Raw genomic sequence first — 19,881 nt, 5'->3', positions numbered from 1 at the left:
ACACTCCTATTGGGATTCCGCGTGGGAGGGATCGATTGGTGTAGGCTGCATGCAGAAATGTTAAATATTCGGTCAGGTCGGGGTATCTTTGGCTACAATTGCGGTCTTTCTCATTGAGGGAAGTTTCTCCCTCCTGTGCCGTTTCGGAGTGGGTGTGGAAAAAAATTTGGAAGGTTGAGGTACCTACCAAGATGCGCTATTTCTTATGGAATACCTTGCATGAGACCATTGCAATTATGGCTACTTTATGTAGAAGGTGATCTTCCACCACCCCTATTTGCCCAATCTGTTGCTGTCATGAGGAAACAATCGAGCATCTTCTACTTCTATGTCCCTAGGTTGAATCCATTTGGTTTGGTGGGGCTTTAAAGTAAAAAATTAATAGATGAGGTATCACAAACTGGGTGCTGTGGCTGCAATCTATATTCATCTTCAATCTGGGGTCCAATGTGAATCGATCCTGGGTGCAGGCGTGTGTGGTTTTCACCTGTTGGCATATTTGGAAGTCCCGGTGTGATTTTGTTTTCAACCAAGTGCCCATTAACGCAACAAAAACTCTTATGGCTATCTCTAACTTGATGGAGGTATTCTCGAAGGCTAGGGGGGATCTTGGGGCCATCAAGATTTTTTGCTTTGGGTAGGAATGGGCAGGTAACCCAATGGACTCCTCCTACTACCCCCTTCTATAAAGTCAACGTTGATGCGAGTTGGTCCATGGTGTCCAAAGCTGGGTTTGTCGGGGTAGTGGTGCGTGTAGCTGTTGGGGATTTCATTACAGTAGTGAGATATGCCATTGCTGCTCCAAATGTTGCATCGGCGGAGGCCTTTGTGTTACTTCAGGGTTGTGAGGTGAGCTCTTCTTTGGGTCTTAAATCTGTTGTCCTCGAGTCTAATTCCCTGGAATCTATTTCGTGCTTATCGGACTTGTTGGAGGATGGTTGTTGGGAGGCTTTTCCGATCTTGGTGAGAGTTAATGAGGTGGGAAAGTCTTTTAAGAACTGTCGCTGGTCTTGGGTTCCAAGATTAGTCAATGTAGCAGCGGATACTCTTGCGTCAGCAAATAATCCGGAGATGTGTGATGTTATTTGGGTCGATACCCCTATCTTCGTTGGTGCATGTGCTCAACAATGACGGCTTACCTTATCCACATTAATTTTGCTTTGCAATGTAGGGGGTGACGTTTGCATGGTTGTAATGTCTTTCTTAATGTTCCCTTCTTCACTGTTTTTCTAGTGCTTTGTTAGCATTTGCTTGCCTCGTAGTAGGCTTTCCTTGTACATTTTGGCATCTCTACCCTGAAATATCATTCTCAGTTTACCAAAAAAAAAAAAAAGAATGGTGCTACTTTTTTAATTTTTTTTTGGAGAAAGAATGGTGCTAGTTTGATCAAAAAAAGAAAAAGAAAAAAAGAATGGTGCTAGTACCGATTCTCTTGTTTGGATTCATAACATAGTAATTTAGAATTTCCGCATGGAAAAAAAACTTGGAATTTGGGACCTCCAAATCCCAAGTTCAAATTCCATGTAAATAGGTGTCATTTCTCAATTTCTATGATTGAGAGTTTAAAAATAACAAATTCCGTATTCAATTCCATTGTTCTTTTAGGTTAACCAAACAAGAAAATTTACAAATTCTAGAAAATAAAATCTCGTCATTTCAATTTCCGTCATTTTTAAATTTCTTAATAATCTTAAATTTCTTCACCCAAATATAGTATTATTCTCTCTGCCTTTGAAAATACCAAAAAAAGTCTACTTCCTAGTTCCTAGCCTTTACTTTTCTTCCCCAAAACAAGGAACCAACATCATGCTGCTTAGGCACCAACAACATCATGCCTTTCAATTTTTCTTTGCCTTTTACTGTTAGCAGAAAATAGCCTACAATTAGGCCACAAAGTTTCTGGGGTCAAGGAATCCCATTGCACTCACCTTGGCCCTGCTAGTGGATGACACATAATTTGGCTTAAAAATTTATTTTTCTAGCATTACCTCAAACCAGAATACAAAACAAGCATTAGTTCTCTGTAAAAAAGAGGTGATTCAACTACACCTTTCAGTATAGCTACCTTGTTACGACTTCACTCTGGCATTGATTGTCAACTTGTGCATCAAATGTGGACTCAATCTATATCGGTCCTTATTCTAAAAAAAAATTATTTGTCACGTCGTTAATTTATGCCATTTAAAATCATTTTGCCGTTTAGTACTACAGTTTAGTGATATTTCTCTTTACTTTAAAGTGACAGGTTTTAGGTTCTATTTTCACCAAAGAGGAATTTGAACCATATTATTTCTAGCCTATTATGAAACTAAGCTCATCCTCTCCCCGTTAGTATAGATAATATTGTTTGTTCAAAAAAAAAAAAAAAAAACCCCAAACTTTTATGATGCATACGCGGGTTACCCTTTTATATATGAAAAATGAATTTTGCATAACTATGAACAATAACATTATACAGGAGGAATATCCTCCAGTGCACAATCACATCACTAATTATGCATCTTATTTACACAATTTAATAATAGCCGTTATTAAAATGGATGATTGAGATGAAGATTTGTATTTCAAGTTACAAAACGGTAAAAATATCAAAAAACTAAAATCCACTTACTATTGGGTCCTTACCTTTGTACAGTATCTCAGTCTCTAAGAAAAGGCAATAACCGACTCACAACAAAATTTTTATTTGTTAACAACCTCTAACAGCTTTGACCAAAAAAAAAAAAAAAAAACAACCACTAACAGCGACACGCTCACAACTCTAAGCCTTTTTGTAGTGTTGAGTAGTAAAGAAACACCCGAAGAAAACTGTTTATTATAACACTTTAACTAAGTCCCATTTAAACGCCAACGGTACTGAATTAAAATTTAAAAAGATTGTCAGTTAATGAGTGAAAAGATAGTGTTATTCTATACTCATTTTAGCTACTTTGTGCGCACTCTTGTTAATTTTTTATCATTGTCTTCTTCAATTAAATTAATCCAACAGTCGAAAATTGAGAAGAGTATTAGAAATAAAAATAGGAGTGTGGATAACACGATGAGTGAAATAGTCCATACAAAGAACTCAAGTCTCATATTTCTGAAATGAGTAGTTGCAGTAGAGTAATAAACTGCAAGCAACGTTTTAATTCTCTGGTTTTCATTCGTTTTTTCAGGTCGTTGCAGAGAATTCAATGGTGTGTTCTTGGAAGTAAACAAGGCGAGATTGAACATGTTCCACAGGGTTGAACCCTATGTGACCTGTGGGTATGTCATTTTTTCGTTTCGAGCTTCATAGCCTCATGATATTTATTTATGGGTTATTTTGTCAATTTTAATGAACTTCAGGTGCCCTAATTTGAAGAGTGTCAAAGAGTTAATCTACAAGAGGGGTTATGATAAACTTAACAAGCTAAGAACTGTACTGACTGACAATTCAGTTGTTGAGCAGGTTGAGAGAGTATATGATTAGTAAAGTTCAATAACGTGATCAAATTTCTTTAAATTCATTGGCATTCTTTCACTAACATTGTTTGAAATCACAGGCTTTGGGCAAGTTTGGAATTATCTGTGTGGATGATCTTATCCATGATATCTTCACTGTTAGGCCTCATTTCAAGGAGGCCAACAACTTCCTTTGGCCATTTAAGCTCAAGGCGCCTCTCAGTGGTCTAAAGAAGAAGAGAAATCACTGTGTTGAAGACAGTGATGCTGGAAACCGAGAAGACTGTATTAACGAGCTCATTAGGGGGATGAATTAGATTAAAGCAAGAATTTTTCTTCTTTTTGAAATTTTGAGGTGTTTACCTATTTTATTTTTTGTCAATCAAATTTATCAGACTTTCTCTCTTATTAATGGTTACAAAAATGGTTCCGGGCTGTTGCTTGCTTGGGTTGGTGCTGAATCAAATGGCGCTCAGCGTGGAGCAAGGTTGATGCAGTGGACGGTTGAAGCAGAAGTGCAGGTAGTGGCAAAGACTCCAAAATTATTAAATGAATCGACGCGGCCTCGGATTCAAAATGAGACCTGAGTTCTTTGTATGGAAATGTTATTTCATTGAATTGAACATGACGAGAAATGTAAACCTTACCGAAAGCAACATCTAAGCAGTGATAGCCTTTGTAATTTATTGTTGGAACTAATTTGTGCACCGCCGTGAAAGGTGGATTTACATGAATCCGTTTGTCTACAAAACATAACACAACCGTGGGTTGGTCAAAGACCTAGGGGGAGGGGGTGTGCCGGTAAAAGGATCTCTGATAGTTAAGTTAGCAGTATAAGACTTAAGAGTGGGCAAGTGAATAGGAGCCAATGGGCAAGAGAATTAGAATGCGATAATTATGTTATTAGAGATAAACCCTAGAAAAGTGTAATTATACCAATCGAGGATGAGACTTTTAGGATAGGGAAATCGTATTAAACACGAGAATTCAGATGATATCTAGAAAGTAGATATTGATACCTCTTAGGAGTATGATTATGATCCAAAAACTTCTTGGTGATGGAACTTATTAATTCCTTATTGTGGGAATATGGAGTCTTGACTTATCTTTGGAAGTGGACTTCTATTAAATGAGAGAAAACTAATTAAGAAAGAAAATGAAGAAGAAAATAAAGAAACTTTGAATTGCTTTCAGAATTGCTTGTTTCCTTTCAATGAATAACTTACATATTTATACAATATTTGATTGCTAAAATTAACTAAATTAAAATAGTAAATAGGTTTTTTTTTTTTTTTTTTTAAACCAAACGATATTTTGTACACTGAGGGTGGGGGAGTGAACTAAATCTCACAATGGGCTAGTAATAATGTAGTTCAAATTCACCTTCGGCGAGAATCAAACTAAGATCTCTCACTTACAAATGAAAAGAAATACCACTATACAGTAGTACTAAGTGATAAAGTATAAATAGTTTTAAACCATAAAGAATGAATGACTTAAAACCTCAAACTCATTACAATCATTAACCTTTTTACAGTTTATAACAATTCATTATAAACCATTAGGTTCTTATGGTTTTAAGTAATTTAATAATACAATATAATTAATTATTTTGGTAGATCCTCCTGGATCATGGCTCCCCCATTTAGAACGCTTGAGCTCCTGATCAAGCTAAACCATGGGATGAGGAAACTATGTTCCTGCCTTGTCTTGATTATACCTAGGGCTGGTTCGGTATGGGATACCGAACTGAAACCACTATCCTGATTCCCAAACCGAAATTTTTTGGGACGGGATTTCAAATCCTGAAACCGAACCGAATTTATGAGATTTCCAAACTTGAGGATGCCCAAAATTTTTTTGGGATATCAGGACAAATCGGGATTGATCCTTCATGCCCAAATCCAATTCCTATGAAGCCAAATTGCACCATCACTCTGCAATTCAAAACAAAATTAAAAATAAAAATTCTGTAAAAAGCTCAAAATGATCAAACAGACAAATCCCAAAACAAAATTCAAATCAAATAAAGAATCAAATTACAACCCATTCTTATTATTTTTTGAGAAAAGACTACTACCATTAAAAAAAAAAAAAAACCACATAATTAATCATGAAGACCTGAAAGGATGGCTTTTGCTCCGATGCGGCGATGGCAGGTGGGCGAAGCTTGTAGTGAGGAACGAAGGATTTGGGTTGAGCAGAGACGGCGTGGATGAAGCTATTTTGGGGTTTTGGGAATCGAAAAGATACTGAGGAGAGGAAGAAGAGAAGGAAGAAAGGGCAACGGTAGCAGGACATGAAGAGGCAGCTGTTATGGCAGTAGTCATAGCCATTGACCTTAAAGGCAAAGGAGAGAACAGAGGCGGAGAAGTGAGAACTCGAGAGAGATGAGAGTGTTGAGGGTTGAGGCTTCAGTGAGAAATATGAGAGAATGAGAGTGTGAAACCCTGTAACTTAGATTGGACGGTTGAGATTAAATCTTAACCAATCCAACGGTCCATATAGCTTATAATTCCTAATTTAAATTAAATACATATTATATTAATATATTGTTGTTCGGTTCGGGATTACCAAACTAAAGGTATATATAAACTGAATCCCATACCGAAAGTTTTGGACTATTTCGGTTCGGGTTACTGAAGTCTCAAGATTTTCGGGTTTGGGTTTTGTTCAGGTTGGGTTCAGGATGTTCGGTTTTATTTTTTTTTCAGCCCTAACTATACAATTTTGACTTGCTAGTTGCCATTTCTTACCAATGCAGAAATTTTCAAATTCCCATACCTTGTTTCACGAACCTTTTGCTCCAAGATAATGTCCTTCTCTAAAGGATCTTTTGCTCCATCCTTAAGTCATCAACTGAATGGAGACGAGTGTCTTCGTCAGGATTATCATCCAATAGAGGTGGTTCAAAGAGCTTCAAATTCTCGGCATTGATGATCGAGTACATATGCATGTATGGTGGTAGATCGAGTTGGAAGGCATTATAACCAATTTGTTTGATAATTTTGAACGGTCCATAACAGATAGGCTTTTGTTTCTTTCCTTCTCTTTGTAACTGCTCTTTAACAAGGTGTAACCATACTAGGTCACGTTCTTTGAAGTTGCATGGCACATGATGCTTGTCATGACTGTCTTGTAGCATTGTTATGACCATTGTAATTATACCTATACCTCTTTATGGATCTTGCTTACTTGTTCAAGAAATCTTTGTGCTCAACATGTTCTTCTTCTTATTTTCCGCTAAGTGCATTGGCACTTACAGAGGATACCATATCAAAATGACTTTGTGGCAGAAAACCCAAACAAAACTCAAATGGAGATTGGAGTGTAGAACCATGAATTGCTTTATTAAAAGCAAACTGTAAATAAGGGAGACTTTCATCCCAAGTTTTTAGATGCTTGGAATTATAACCTTTATAAATGTACGATAGTCCGATTAACGACATCTGTTTGTCCATCGGCTAGTGAATGAAATGCAATGCTACGCGTCAACCTAGTATCCATCATTTCTTATAATGACCTCCACAAATGCCTAAGAATCGATTATCTCTATCTGAAATAATCGACGCAGGCAAGCCAAAATGTTTGCACACATGTTGTAAAAACAACTTAGCTGCTCATGGAATAAGAATCACCATTCTCCAGTAATGTTCGTCTTGCATAAAATAAGAATCACCATCTTGCTGAAATGATCTACTACCACAAAGAAGTAGTCAAATCCAGACTTGGTATTAGTTAATCCACCAAGAAAATTCATTGAAATGCTCTCCCAAGGTCTGCTAGGTATTGGTAAGGGAAGATACAATCCTAACTTCTTATTAGAAGGCTTCAATGTGTTGCATACAACACAACCCTAAATGTACCTTCAAAAATTGAGATGCATCCTTGGCCAATAGACATAACGATGAATATTCAGTATTGTTTTCTCTACTCCAAAATGTCCGACTATTTTGGAAGTATGAGCTTCACGAATCCACTGCAATATGTCTCCATCATCTAAATGAATAATGTGTTCCTTTGTACATTAGACCTTCTTTCAGTTGGAACTCACTAGTCTTTCCTTGTTGTAGCTTCGCATATGCTACATTAAAATCAACATATGTATCATACCCTTTGGTGTACTCTAAAGGAACAATAGGTTGGATTTGCATAGCCACCATTAATGCTGAAACTGGTGTTGGTGGTCGAGATAACATATTTGCCAACTAATTAGTCACCCCCTTCTGGTACTTGATCACTAAATTGAATTGTTGTAGGTAAGACATCCATTTATATGGTGAGCTTGTTGCAACTTTGACTGTGTAGTAAAAAATTGAAGAGGTTTATGATCTGAGTGAACCACGACTTCTTTCCCTAACAAGTAAGATCTTCAAAGATTCACTACTTGACGCAAGGCATAAAGCTCATTGTCGTAAGTTGGATGGTTCAACATTGGCCCACTGAATGTCTGAGAATGGTATGCAACTGGCTTGTTATCCTGAAATAAGTCTTTGAACTCCTTTTGCAATTTTCTAATTCAGAACATTGTGTAGGGGATAAAGATACCGTAGATAAAGTCACAGCTCCAAAACTCTAATCTTATGGTCGATCATTAGTAGAATAAATCTTCCACACAAATCAACCAACCTCTTGGCTTACAATAATTATGAAGCCTCATGCAGTGAATTGCATCACGATCTCATAGATGTAGACTGCCGAGAATGACTTGGCACACATCTAATGGAACCACCTCGCATGTCACCTCATCAATGAAAAAATTGGTGACTGCAAACTTAAAGGTACATTACTTTGTGATCTGCAAGTCAACGTCCTTCTGAATCTATCCTAATGGGTATGGCTTAGGTTGCAGTGTGGTGTCTAAGCCCACTTTCTAAATTTGAGCCTTTGCAATCAAGTTTTTATGACTTCTAGGGTCAGTGATGCTTGTGTTAGACCTAGTCACAATCTGCTCCATCAGCAAGCACGCGTGGAATACAACCTGGACAGCAAGCACTGCAACATTCCCTGACAGCACATTCCCTGACAGCACATTACCACATGATACAGCCCATGTGCTCTCATGTGCTGCAGCATGGATAGCAAGCACGCCACATTAGTTTATTGTGTGTGTAAGATGTATATAAATCAACCTAGCTTATCAGAATGTGAGATTAATAAAACATATCATTTCTACATGGTACACAGAGCTCTCTAAGTCCAACGACATCGATCCAATTTTTTTTTCCGCCCACTACCTTTCATTATGTCGTCTGACACTAGCAGCAACAACACCACCACCACTACCATCAATCCAACCATCCCGTTTTCCTCCGCCATGACCACCATCGTCAACATCAAACTCGATCGAACTAACTACCCATTGTGGTTAGCCCAGATTCTTCCTATCTTGAGGAGTCGTGATCTAATGGGGTACGTAGATGGCTCCTGTGTTTGTCCTCCTATGAATCTTCCTGGAAATACTGCAGTCAATCCTTCGTACACTACCTGGACGCAACATGATCAAATGATCCTCAGTTGGATCAATGGCTCGCTCACAGCTTCTGTGTTATCAACTGTGGCAAGCAAGCGCACATCTCGAGCAACTTGGGAAGCTTTGGAGCAGCGCTATGCATCATCCTCTCAGAATCGAATTCTGTTTCTTCGCAACGAACTGTTGCAAACCAAAAAAGGTGACCTTTCAATTGCTGATTTTCTTGACAAGATGAATTCTATTTCTGACAACCTAGCCCTAGCTGGCAAACTAGTTGAAGAGGATGAGCTTGTTCATATTATTCTCAATAATCTTGGACCTGCTTTTGAAATGACCGTGAATGCCGCACAAGCACGTGATTCTCCTATCACGTATCCCACTCTGGAGTCTCTCCTTCTCACCACTGAGAGAAGGATGGCGGAGCAAACTGTTCAGGTGACAGACACTGCTCCAGTTAATGTGTATGTGGCTGCAAGAGGACGTGGTGGACGTCTTCGAGGTACTGGACGAGGCGCTGGACCGTCCAACCGTGGTTCCTCTGTAAATCAGAGAGGGTTTGTTTCTCGCAACAACAATGCCCACAGACAACAATCCGCTGCATGGTCTGTTTCCCGTGGTGGTCGTATAACTTGTCAAATCTGTGGAAGAGAAGGGCATCCCGCCCTTGATTGCTATCATCGCATGAATGCAGCCTACGAAGGTCGTATTACAACCAACCGTCTAACAGCTATGGCTTCATCTCCAACCACACTGAATCGTCAGCAAAATGGCTCCTGGTTACTTGATACTGGGGCAAACGCCCATATTACTCCTGAGCTACAGAACCTTGTCAATCCCAAGGAGTATAATGGTAATGAAAACATTGGTGGAGTAGGTAATGATACTGGTCTTTCTATTGCACATTCTGGTTCAAATCAAATCATGACTGACTCTTGCTCATTTAAACTTAACAACATATTACATTGTCCTTCGGCCTCCACTAGTATAATTTCTGCCCATCGTTTTACACTTGACAATAGCTGTTATATACTAATCTTTCCACATTTCTTTCTTGTTAAGGACCTCAAGACCCGGAGGACGCTTTTCCGAGGGAAGTGTGAGAATGGGTTATACCCATTTCCTAATGGCGGTGGATCATCCAATCATCCCGTTCTAGCGTGTTTAGGAGTCCGAGTGTCTGCACAGAAATGGCATGCTCGTTTGGGCCATTCTGCGTCTAAAATAATCAAATTTTTAATTTCCAATAATCAAGTGCCAATTAGTGGCACCTCTGCTGTACGTTTCTGTCATTCGTGTCCATTAGGCAAGAGTACCAAATTGCCGTTTCAAGTTTCAGAATCTGTTTCGCAATTCCCTTTAGATCTTTTACATTCGGATGTTTGGTGTTCACCCGTTATTTCAAATGAAGGATATCGTTATTACTTATTGTTTGTCGATGATTTTTCCAAATATTCTTGGATTTTTCCTATGAAAAATAAGTCTGAGGTGTTCCAAATATTTTTTAAATTCAAAACCAAGGTTGAAAACATGTTTCAGCGTTCTATCAAGCTTCTCCAATGTGATGAAGGAGGAGAGTATAAGAGTAATGCTTTTCGAGATTTTTTAGATAAACATGGCATCTCACAAAGGTTTTCTTGTCCCAAACACCCAGAACAAAATGGTCTTGCAGAAAGGAAACATCGTCATATTGTCGAAACTGCCATAGTCATGTTGTCTCATGCTGGTGTTCCCTCAAACTTTTGGCCTGATGCGTGTCAAACAGCCACTTATATCATCAATAGGTTGCCTACTCGTGTTCTGTCAAATAAGTCACCTTATGAAAAATTGTTTACAAGAACACCAAAATATGATTTTTTTAAAGTCTTTGGGTGTAGGTGTTTCCCGTGGCTAAGACCCTACACACAACACAAACTTGAGGCTAAGTCCAAATCCTGTGTTTTCTTAGGTTATTCGCTAGATCATCAGGGGTACAAATGTTTGGATGTATCTACACGACGAGTTTACTTGTCTCGCCATGTCCTCTTTGATGAGGACTCTTTTCCATTCAAGGATATCACACTTCGAAAGGAAAGCGTCCATGCCACAGGTAGTTCTCCTCCACCTGATCTCTTATTTGTTTTCCCTTCCTTATCTCCATCACACTCCCCAGTCATCGCCTCTCCTAGCACTGCCCAACTTCTTTCCCATGACCCTCCCCCAACAAATATAATTTCTTCTGTGGATTCCATAGATAACCCTAGTGTGCCTGCAATCCCTAATACTCCTCCTGTTCTCAACCCTGATATTGTACTTTTAGAAATGCCCAATGAGCAAGAAATTATCAGTGAACCTGAACAGCAACCGGACCTTGGTTGTGCACCTAATCCCGTACATCACATGCAAACATGCTCCAAAGCTGGCATCCAGAAACCTAATCCCAAATATGCTTTGCATGTCGTCACCACTGATACACCTGTTGAACCTACGTCCTTTAGTCAAGCCGTCAAACAACAGGAATGGCGAAATGCTATGGTCACAGAATTTAATGCCTTACAGCGTTCTGGGACGTGGAATCTTGTTCCCTACAAACCTCATATGAATTTGCTCCCAAACAAGTGGGTTTATAAGATTAAACGACATGCAAACGGCTCCATTGACCGATATAAGGCACGGCTAGTTACCAATGGGTTTCATCAGCAACACGGCGTGGATTATGGCGAAACGTTCAGTCCAGTGGTCAAGCACAGTACCATTCGATTAGTACTTAGTCTTGCAGTCTCAAATCGATGGCCAGTTCGTCAACTTGATGTTCAGAATGCCTTTTTACACGGGTATCTAGCGGAGGAGGTGTATATGAGGCAGCCTGTTAGGTTTGTTGATTCCCAATACCCACATCATGTATGCAAGTTACAACGGAGCTTGTACGGTTTGAAACAAGCACCGAGAGCTTGGTTTCAACGTTTCTCGGATTTCCTGCTTCATTTGGGTTTTCAGGAATCTAAGTGTGATTATTCGTTGTTTGTCTTCAAGCAACAAGGTGTTTATTTACTTCTGTTGATTTATGTCGATGATATATTACTTACAGGCAATCATCCACGGCAAATGCATCGTTTAATCCAGCAGCTACGCACATTATTTTCAATGAAAGACTTGGGGCCTCTCCACTATTTTCTGGGTGTGGAAGTCTCCTATTCGCATAATCTGATGCATTTTAGTCAAGCAAAGTATGCATTGGATCTTTTGAAGCGGACCAATTTTCTTGATGCCAAGCCTATTTCAACGCCCGTCTGTGCAGGTCAGAAACTCAGTCTACATGAGGGTGATCCACATCCTGATCCTTACACTTACAGAAGTGTCGTGGGGGCCTTACAGTACCTTACGATCACACGTTCTGATCTTTCATATGCCGTTAATCAAGTGTGTCAGTTCATGCATGCTCCTACTACAACCTACTGGACGGCTGTGAAACGCATTTTACGGTACGTTAAATCTACGTACGCACAAGGTTTGTTGTACAAACCTGGCAGCATGCAGCTCAGTGCGTTCTCAGATGCAGACTACGCAGGAGATCCTGATACGCGCCATTCTACGGGAGGTTATGGTATATATTTGGGTTCGAACCTTATCTCCTGGAGTTCCAAGAAACAAAAGACGGTCTCCCGATCAAGCACCGAGGCTGAGTATAGGCAACTGGCCTATACAGCAGCAGAGATTTCTTGGCTACGCTCTTTGTTTCGTGATTTACAGTTGCCTTTTCTTCGTCCACAACTATGGTGTGATAACATTTCATCGATAGCTTTGGCATCTAATCCTGTTTTCCATTCCCGCACGAAACACCTCGAGGTTGACTATCATTTCGTACGTGAAAAAGTGGTGCGTGGTGAGCTTATTGTCAACTTTATTTGTTCACAAGATCAAGTGGCTGATTTATTTACCAAAGGCTTGTCGTCATCAAGGTTCAAGACTCTGGTTTCCAAGCTTCCAGTTGTGTCCCGTCCTCTCAGCTTGCGGGGGGATGTTAGACCTAGTCACAATCTGCTCCATCAGCAAGCACGCGTGGAATACAACCTGGACATCAAGCACTGCAACATTCCCTGACAGCACATTACCACATGATACAGCCCATGTGCTCTCATGTACTGCAGCATGGATAGCAAGCACGCCACATTAGTTTATTGTGTGTGTAAGATGTATATAAATCAACCTAGCTTATCAGAATGTGAGATTAATAAAACATATCATTTCTACAGCTTGCACAACATTTTGTTTCACTTGAATACTCATATGAAACAACTTTTTACGGCTATGAGACTTTACAACATATGTTGGTTTGGTCATAAGGGCAAGAGTAACATCAGGCTGCATCAGTTTTGGAAGCTTTTTGTTTTTTTTTATTTTTTTATTTTCTGTTTTTAATTGTCTTTTATTGTCCGTTTCTTTCATAATATTAGCTTTTGTTTATTTTTATTTTTCTTTTTGTCGGCCTAATTTGTTTCAGTTTATTTTTATTTTATTTTCCACACCTTGAGTACAAAGTGTGATTTAAGTTTGGGGGTCGGGAATAGAATTTTAAGTTTTTAATTTTTGACTCAATAAAAATTTTCATTCTTTTTAAGTTAATATCCATATATTATTTTAAACATTAGAACAAATGGACATGGTGAAGGTTAATTTCATAGTAGAGTCTTTTCTATTTATGGTTGCTTAGACACTAATTCATGAGTCATACTTTGAAAATTTGCACATTCACATCAACATGGTTTGTGGGGAGTGAGATTGAAAAACTTGCTTTTTGTCTAAGTTAATTTTTAATTTTTGTTCTAAGTAAATGTATTGTTTAGTTTCTATTATAAATAAAGTAATAATTGTTCCACTCGAGACTTTGCTTAGTAACCGGGTCAGTTCTGCCTGATTTGCAGTGATTCTCGCGTCAAACGGTAGAGTCTTGGCATGGGGCAGGGTGGTTAGTTGGTTTCGTGGCCTTTTCAACTCGAGTTAGTAAGTCCTTAGGGGTGTTCTACACATAGTGCCCTAACGCCCATGTGGTTTGGGAGTCATTGACCTAAAGCTCGCTACATGGGTTGGATTGAAAGCTTAAGGGAATTGGCATTGCATGTGACATCCCACATCGCCCAGGGGAGTGATCCTTAAATGTATATTCTCATCCCTACCTAGCACGAGGCCTTTTGGGGAGCTCACTGGCTTCGGGTTCCGTAGGAACTCCGAAGTTAAGCGAGAAGGGGGCTAGAGCAATCCCATGATGGGTGACCCATTGGGAATTGCTCGTGAGTTCCCAAAAACTAAACTGTGAGGGAATGGTAAGCCCAAAGCGGACAATATCGTGCTACGGTGGTGGAGCGGGCCTGGGAAGTGATCCGCCCCGGGCCGGGATGTGATAATTGGTATCAGAGCCTAACCCTGGCCGTGGTGTACCGACGAAGACGTCGGGCCCCTAAGGGGGGTGGATTGTGACATCCCACATCGCCCAGGGGAGTGATCCTTAAATGTATATTCTCATCCCTACCTAGCACGAGGCATTTTGGGAGCTCACTGGCTTCGGGTTTCGTAGGAACTCCGAAGTTAAGCGAGAAGGGGGCTAGAGCAATCCCATGATGGGTGACCCACTGGGAAGTTGCTCGTGAGTTCCCAAAAACAAAACCGTGAGGGAATGGTAAGCCCAAATCGGACAATATCGTGCTACGGTGGTGGAGCGAGCCTGAGAAGTGATCCGCCCCGGGCCGGGATGTGACATTGCACGACCGCTACTGTTACTAAAAAAAAAAAAAAGAGAAAAAAAAGCGAAAAAAGAAAAAAAAATCAAGTTATGTGTGAAGTGTTAAATAAAGAGGACGAAAGGTAGCTGTTTTAGTTGAGTCTCCTTAGCTATGTTGGTTCACTTCACACCAAAGGAAATTCATGAATTCTTTTCTAAATGATTCTAAGTGGATTAGATTCTGTGGTGAGATTAGTTGGAACTTTTGGAAAGATATTTTGATTTTTAACGTTTTTTATGGATTGTAACTTGAAGATGAAAATTTTATCTTAGTTGAGTTTTAATAAAGTTTTTAAGTTTGTTAGTTTTTGTATTTGTTTTTAAGTTTTGTTTTGCTTGAGGATAAGCAAAAAGCTAAGTTTGGGGGCATTTAATGAGTCCATATTATACTATATATTTCACCCTAATCTTAGTAATAATTTATTGGTTATTTTGGTAGAATTTTGATACTTTGGATTATATTTTCAATATAGGACATTCGACTTCCTTTGGAGCAAAAAGTGATCAAATGGATGAATTTTGGAGTGATTCTAATTGTGGATGTTTGTGAGTGTTTCAAGATGATTGTGTCAAAATTCCAGATTTTTCTTCCAAGCCGTTTGATTGTGGCGATGAAATAAAGGCCCAGCGTCCAGCTTTCCTAAATTCACGTTTTTGGATGTTTTGGGTATTTTGAAGGTCATGGTGGCATATTTTAAGGAAGATTCCTTCTAAGGATTTGTAGGGGATGTCTCAAGTTTTTAAAAAGAGGCATTTTGGGACCAAATAGGAGTTGATTTGTTCCATCAAAAGTCTGATTGTCTAAGAAGTTTGAATTTCAGTTTAAATAGGAAACCTTTTATTTCCTAGTTATCTTATTCTATTATATTTCCTAGTTTTTAGAAGGCGTAGGATTTTATTTTGTAGTAGTATAAATAAAGATATTTAGCCATTAGGGTTAAGGAAGAGAACGCATAAAATTTAAGGACACACTACTTCGAAGCTTTTGACAATTCAAGTTTATTTTCAAGGTGTTTTCTATCCATGTTCTTAATAGTATTTTGTTTTATGATTGTTAGTAACTAGTTTCGTTTGCTAGGGTAAGGCCACGAGCCTTAGCAAGAATATGTAGTTTCTTTACAATTTATTTATGATATTATCCATGCAGGTTTTGAGTTATTAATCACTGTGTTTGAAACTATCTAATTGTCTTGATGATTGGCCACTATTAGGATACTTAGAAAAGTAATTTGATGCAATTTTGGTGGAGGGCTATCCCTGAAATTGACTAAGGCTTCTTGTGGTTAATCTGTGTAACTTCTTAGGATGGACGACACGTCTTAAAGGTTATATAGTTTTTCAGAAGGTTTTCACAAAACTTTATGAGTCTTGCATGTTCACATTCGATCTGGACGCCACATATGGGTTGCATGTTAGATTTATGTTCAATGTTGGAGATTCCATGTAGGATATATATTAGGAAAACTTAACCTTCAAATATGCATGTGTAGGTCATAAGTAATTGGAAGAACTACGTAGGATTGTTAAGGTGACGGCGAAATCCTAATGCTTAAATTTATTTTCAAAATTATTTTCTCTTGTTTTCTTTACTTTGTCAATTCATTTAATTACTTTTAATTAAATTCGTTTTTAATATTTTAGGTCATAAAATCAACCTCTTCCAAACTTTGTTTTCAAATAATTAATTAAGATTTGGTATTTACATAAATTATTCATTCAATTCTTGTGGAAAATGACCTTGCTTGAGCTGCTATACTATGATAACCTTGTACTCTTTTAAGTATTTTTAAGTATTTTTATCCCTACTTTTGCAGGTGGTAAAATCCCTATGAATGCACGAATCCGTTTATCTACAAAACATAACACAACCGTGGGTTAGTGAAAGACCCAGGGGGAGGGTGTGTGCCGGTAAAAGGATCTTTGACGGTTAAGTTAGCAGTATAAGACTTAAGAGTGGGCAAGAGAATAGGAAGCAGTGGGCAAGAGAATTAGAATGTAACAGTTGTGTTATTAGAGATAAACCCTACAATGGTGTATTTATACCAATTGAGGATGAGACCTTTAGGATAGGGAAATCGTATTAAACAAGGAGAATCCAGAAGATATCTAGAAAGTAGATATTGCTACCTCTTAGAAGTGTGATTATGATCCAAAAACTTCTTGGTGATAGAACTTACTAATTCCTAATTGTAAGAATATGGAGTCTCGACTTCTATTTGGAAGTGGACTTCTATTAAATGAGAGGAAACTAATTAAGAAAGAAAATGAAGAAGCTAATAAAGAAACTTTGAATTGCTTGTTTCCTTTCAATGAATAACTTACGTATTTATACAATATTTGATTGCTAAAATTAACTAAATTAAAATAGTAATTTTTTTTTTGGAACAAATGATATTATTTACATTGAGGGGTGTGGGAGTGGGTTAGGCCTCACAATGGACTAGCAATAATGTAGATCAAATTCATCTATGCGCGAGAATCAAACCTAAGACCTCTCACTTATAAGTGAAAATTACCACTAGTGAGTAGTACTAAGTGGCAAATACTAAATAGTTTTAAACCATAAAGAATGAATGGCTTTAAACCTCAAACTCATTAAAACTATTAACCTTTTTATGGTTTATAACAATTCATTATAAACCATTAGGTTCTTATGGATTTAAGTAATTTAATAACAGAATATAATTAATTATTTTGGTAGATCCTCCTGGATCATGGCTCCCTCATATAGAATGTTTGAGCTCCTGATCAAGCTAAACCATGAGATGAGGAAACTCTGTTTCGACCTTGTCTCGACTATACTACTTTGACTTGCTATGAACCTGTCATTTCTTACCAATGCAGAAATTTTAAAATTCCTATACCATGTTTCGCGAACCTTTCGCTCCAACATAATGTCCTTCTCCAAAGGATCTTTTTGCTCCATCCTTAAGTCGTCAACTGAATGGAGATGAGTGTCTTTGACAGGATCTTCATCCAATAAAAGTGGTTCAAAGAGCTTCAAATTCTCGGCATTGATGATCGAGTACATTTGCATGTATGGTGGTAGATTGAGTTGGAAAGTATTGTCACCAATTTGTTTGATGGTTTTGAACGGTCTGTAACAGATAGGCATTTGTTTCTTTCCTTCTCCTTGTAACTACTCTTTAACAAGGTGTAACCATACTAGGTCACGTTCTTTGAAGTTGCATGGCACACCATGCTTGTCATGACGATCTTTTAGAATTTTTGTAACCGTTGTAATTATGCCTATACCTCTTTATGGATCTTGCTTACTTGTTCGAGAAATCTTTGTGCTCGAACATGTTCTTCTTACTTTCCACCAAGTGCATTGGTACTTACAGAGAATACCATATCAAAATGACTTTGTGGTAGAAAACCCAAACAAACCTCAAGTGGAGATTTGAGTGTAGAACCATGAATTGCTTTATTAAAAGCAAAATGTAAATAAGGGAGATTTTCATCCCAAGTTTTTAGATGCTTGGAATTATAACCTTCATAAATGTATGATAGTCCGATTAACGACATCTGTTTGTCCATCGGCTAGTGAATGAAATGCAGTGCTACGCTTAACCTAGTATCGATCATTCCTTATAGTGACCTCTAGAAATGCCTAAGAATCGATTATCTCTATCTGAAATAATTGATGCGGGCAAGCCAAAGTGTTTGCACACATGTTGTAAAAACAACTTAGCTGCTCATGGAATAAGAATCACCATTCTCTAGTAATGTTCTTCTTGCAAAGAATAAGAATCACCATCTTGCTGAAATGATCTACTATAACAAAAAAGTAGTCAAATCTAGACTTGGTATTAGTTAATCCACCAAGAAAATTCATTGAAATGCTCTCCCAACGTCTGCTAGGTACTGGTAATGGAAGATATAATCCTAACTTCTTATTAGAAGGCTTCAATGTGTTGCATAGAACACAACCCAAAATGTACTTTGAAACATCAAGATGCATCCTGGGCCAGTAGACATAATGACGAATATTTAGTATTGTTTTCTCTACTCCAAAATGTCCGACTATTTTGGAAATATGAGCTTCACGAATCCACTGCAATATGTCTCCATCATCTAAATGCATAATGTGTTCCTTTGTACATTAGACCTTCTTTCAGTTGGAACTCACTAGCCTTTCCTTGTTGTAGCTTCATATAGGCTGAATTAAAATCAGGATCTGTATCATACCCTTTGGTGTACTCTAAGGGAACAATAGGTTGGATTTTTATAGCCACCATTAATGCTGAAACTTGTGTTAGTGGTCAAGATAACATATCTTCCAACTTATTAGCCAATCCCTTCTGGTACTTGATCACTATATTGAATTGTTGTAGGTAGGACATCCATTTATATGGCGAGCTTGTTGCAACTTCAACTGTGTAGTAAAAAACTGAAGAGGTTTATAATCTAAGTGGACCACGACTTCTTTCCCCAACAAGTAAGATCTCCAGTGCTTCACTACTTGACGCAAGGCATAAAGCTCCTTGTCATAAGTTGGATAGTTCAATAATGGCCCACTTACTGTCTGAGAATGGTATGCAACTGGCTTGCTATCCTGAAATAACTCTTTGAACTCCTTTTGCAATTTTCTAATTCGGAGTATTATGTAGGGGATTAATATATGGTAGATAAAGTCACAGCTCCATAACTCTGATCTCGTGGTCGAATCATTTGTAGAATAAATCTTCTACACAAATCAAGTAACCTCTTAGCTTGGTTAACTGTTAACAAGTTTTTTGTACTTTGAGGCATATAGGCGTTGACATGGAACTTCCCATCCTTCACAAGACAATAATTACGAAGCCTTCTGTAGTGAATTGCATCACGATCCCATAGATACAGACTGCCGAGAATGACTTGGCACGCATCTAATGGAACCACTTCACATGTCACCTCATCAATGAAACGATTGGTGATTGCAAATTTAAGGGTACATTGCTTTGTGTTCTGCAAGTCAACATCCTTCTGAATCCTTCCTAATGGGTACGACTTAGGATGCGGTGTGGTGTCTAAGCCCACTTTCTAAACTTGAGCCTCTAAAATCAAGTTTTTTTTACTGCTACGGTCAGTGATGCTTGCACAACATTTTGTTTCACCTGAATATTCTCATGAAACAACGTTTCACGGCTATGAGAATTTACAACATATGTTGGTGTGGTAATAAGGGCAAGAGTAAGTAACATTAGGCTGCCTCAGTTCTGGAAGCTCTTCTACCTGTTGCGTAGTT

General features: G+C 38.3%; 1 protein-coding gene across 1 annotated transcript; it reads left to right on the top strand.

Annotated features, from left to right (window-relative positions):
* Window positions 1–714: 714 nt before the first annotated feature.
* Window positions 715–3,743, top strand: LOC137736053 (uncharacterized). The gene is made up of 4 exons (XM_068475395.1): window positions 715–1,111; window positions 3,159–3,249; window positions 3,331–3,433; window positions 3,528–3,743. The coding sequence occupies exons 1-4, from the start codon at window positions 715–717 to the stop codon at window positions 3,741–3,743; spliced, it is 807 nt and encodes a 268-aa protein (XP_068331496.1).
* The last annotated feature ends 16,138 nt before the right edge of the window (window positions 3,744–19,881 follow it).

Source organism: Pyrus communis, chromosome 6, assembly GCF_963583255.1.
Source record: "Pyrus communis chromosome 6, drPyrComm1.1, whole genome shotgun sequence".
Lineage (NCBI taxonomy): Eukaryota > Viridiplantae > Streptophyta > Magnoliopsida > Rosales > Rosaceae > Pyrus > Pyrus communis.
Note: the sequence above shows the minus strand (reverse complement) of the source record. Positions and strands in the feature narration are given on the sequence as shown.

What these genes read in the sequence shown, in the direction of transcription:
- LOC137736053 (XM_068475395.1), top strand. Translation starts at nt 715, where the DNA reads ATGGTGTCCAAAGCTGGGTTTGTCGGGGTAGTGGTGCGTGTAGCTGTT. An exon ending in CGATACCCCTATCTTCGTTG is followed by an intron (nt 1,112 to 3,158) that starts GTGCATGTGCTC and finishes TCGTTTTTTCAG; the next exon opens with GTCGTTGCAGAGAATTCAAT. An exon ending in GAACCCTATGTGACCTGTGG is followed by an intron (nt 3,250 to 3,330) that starts GTATGTCATTTT and finishes AATGAACTTCAG; the next exon opens with GTGCCCTAATTTGAAGAGTG.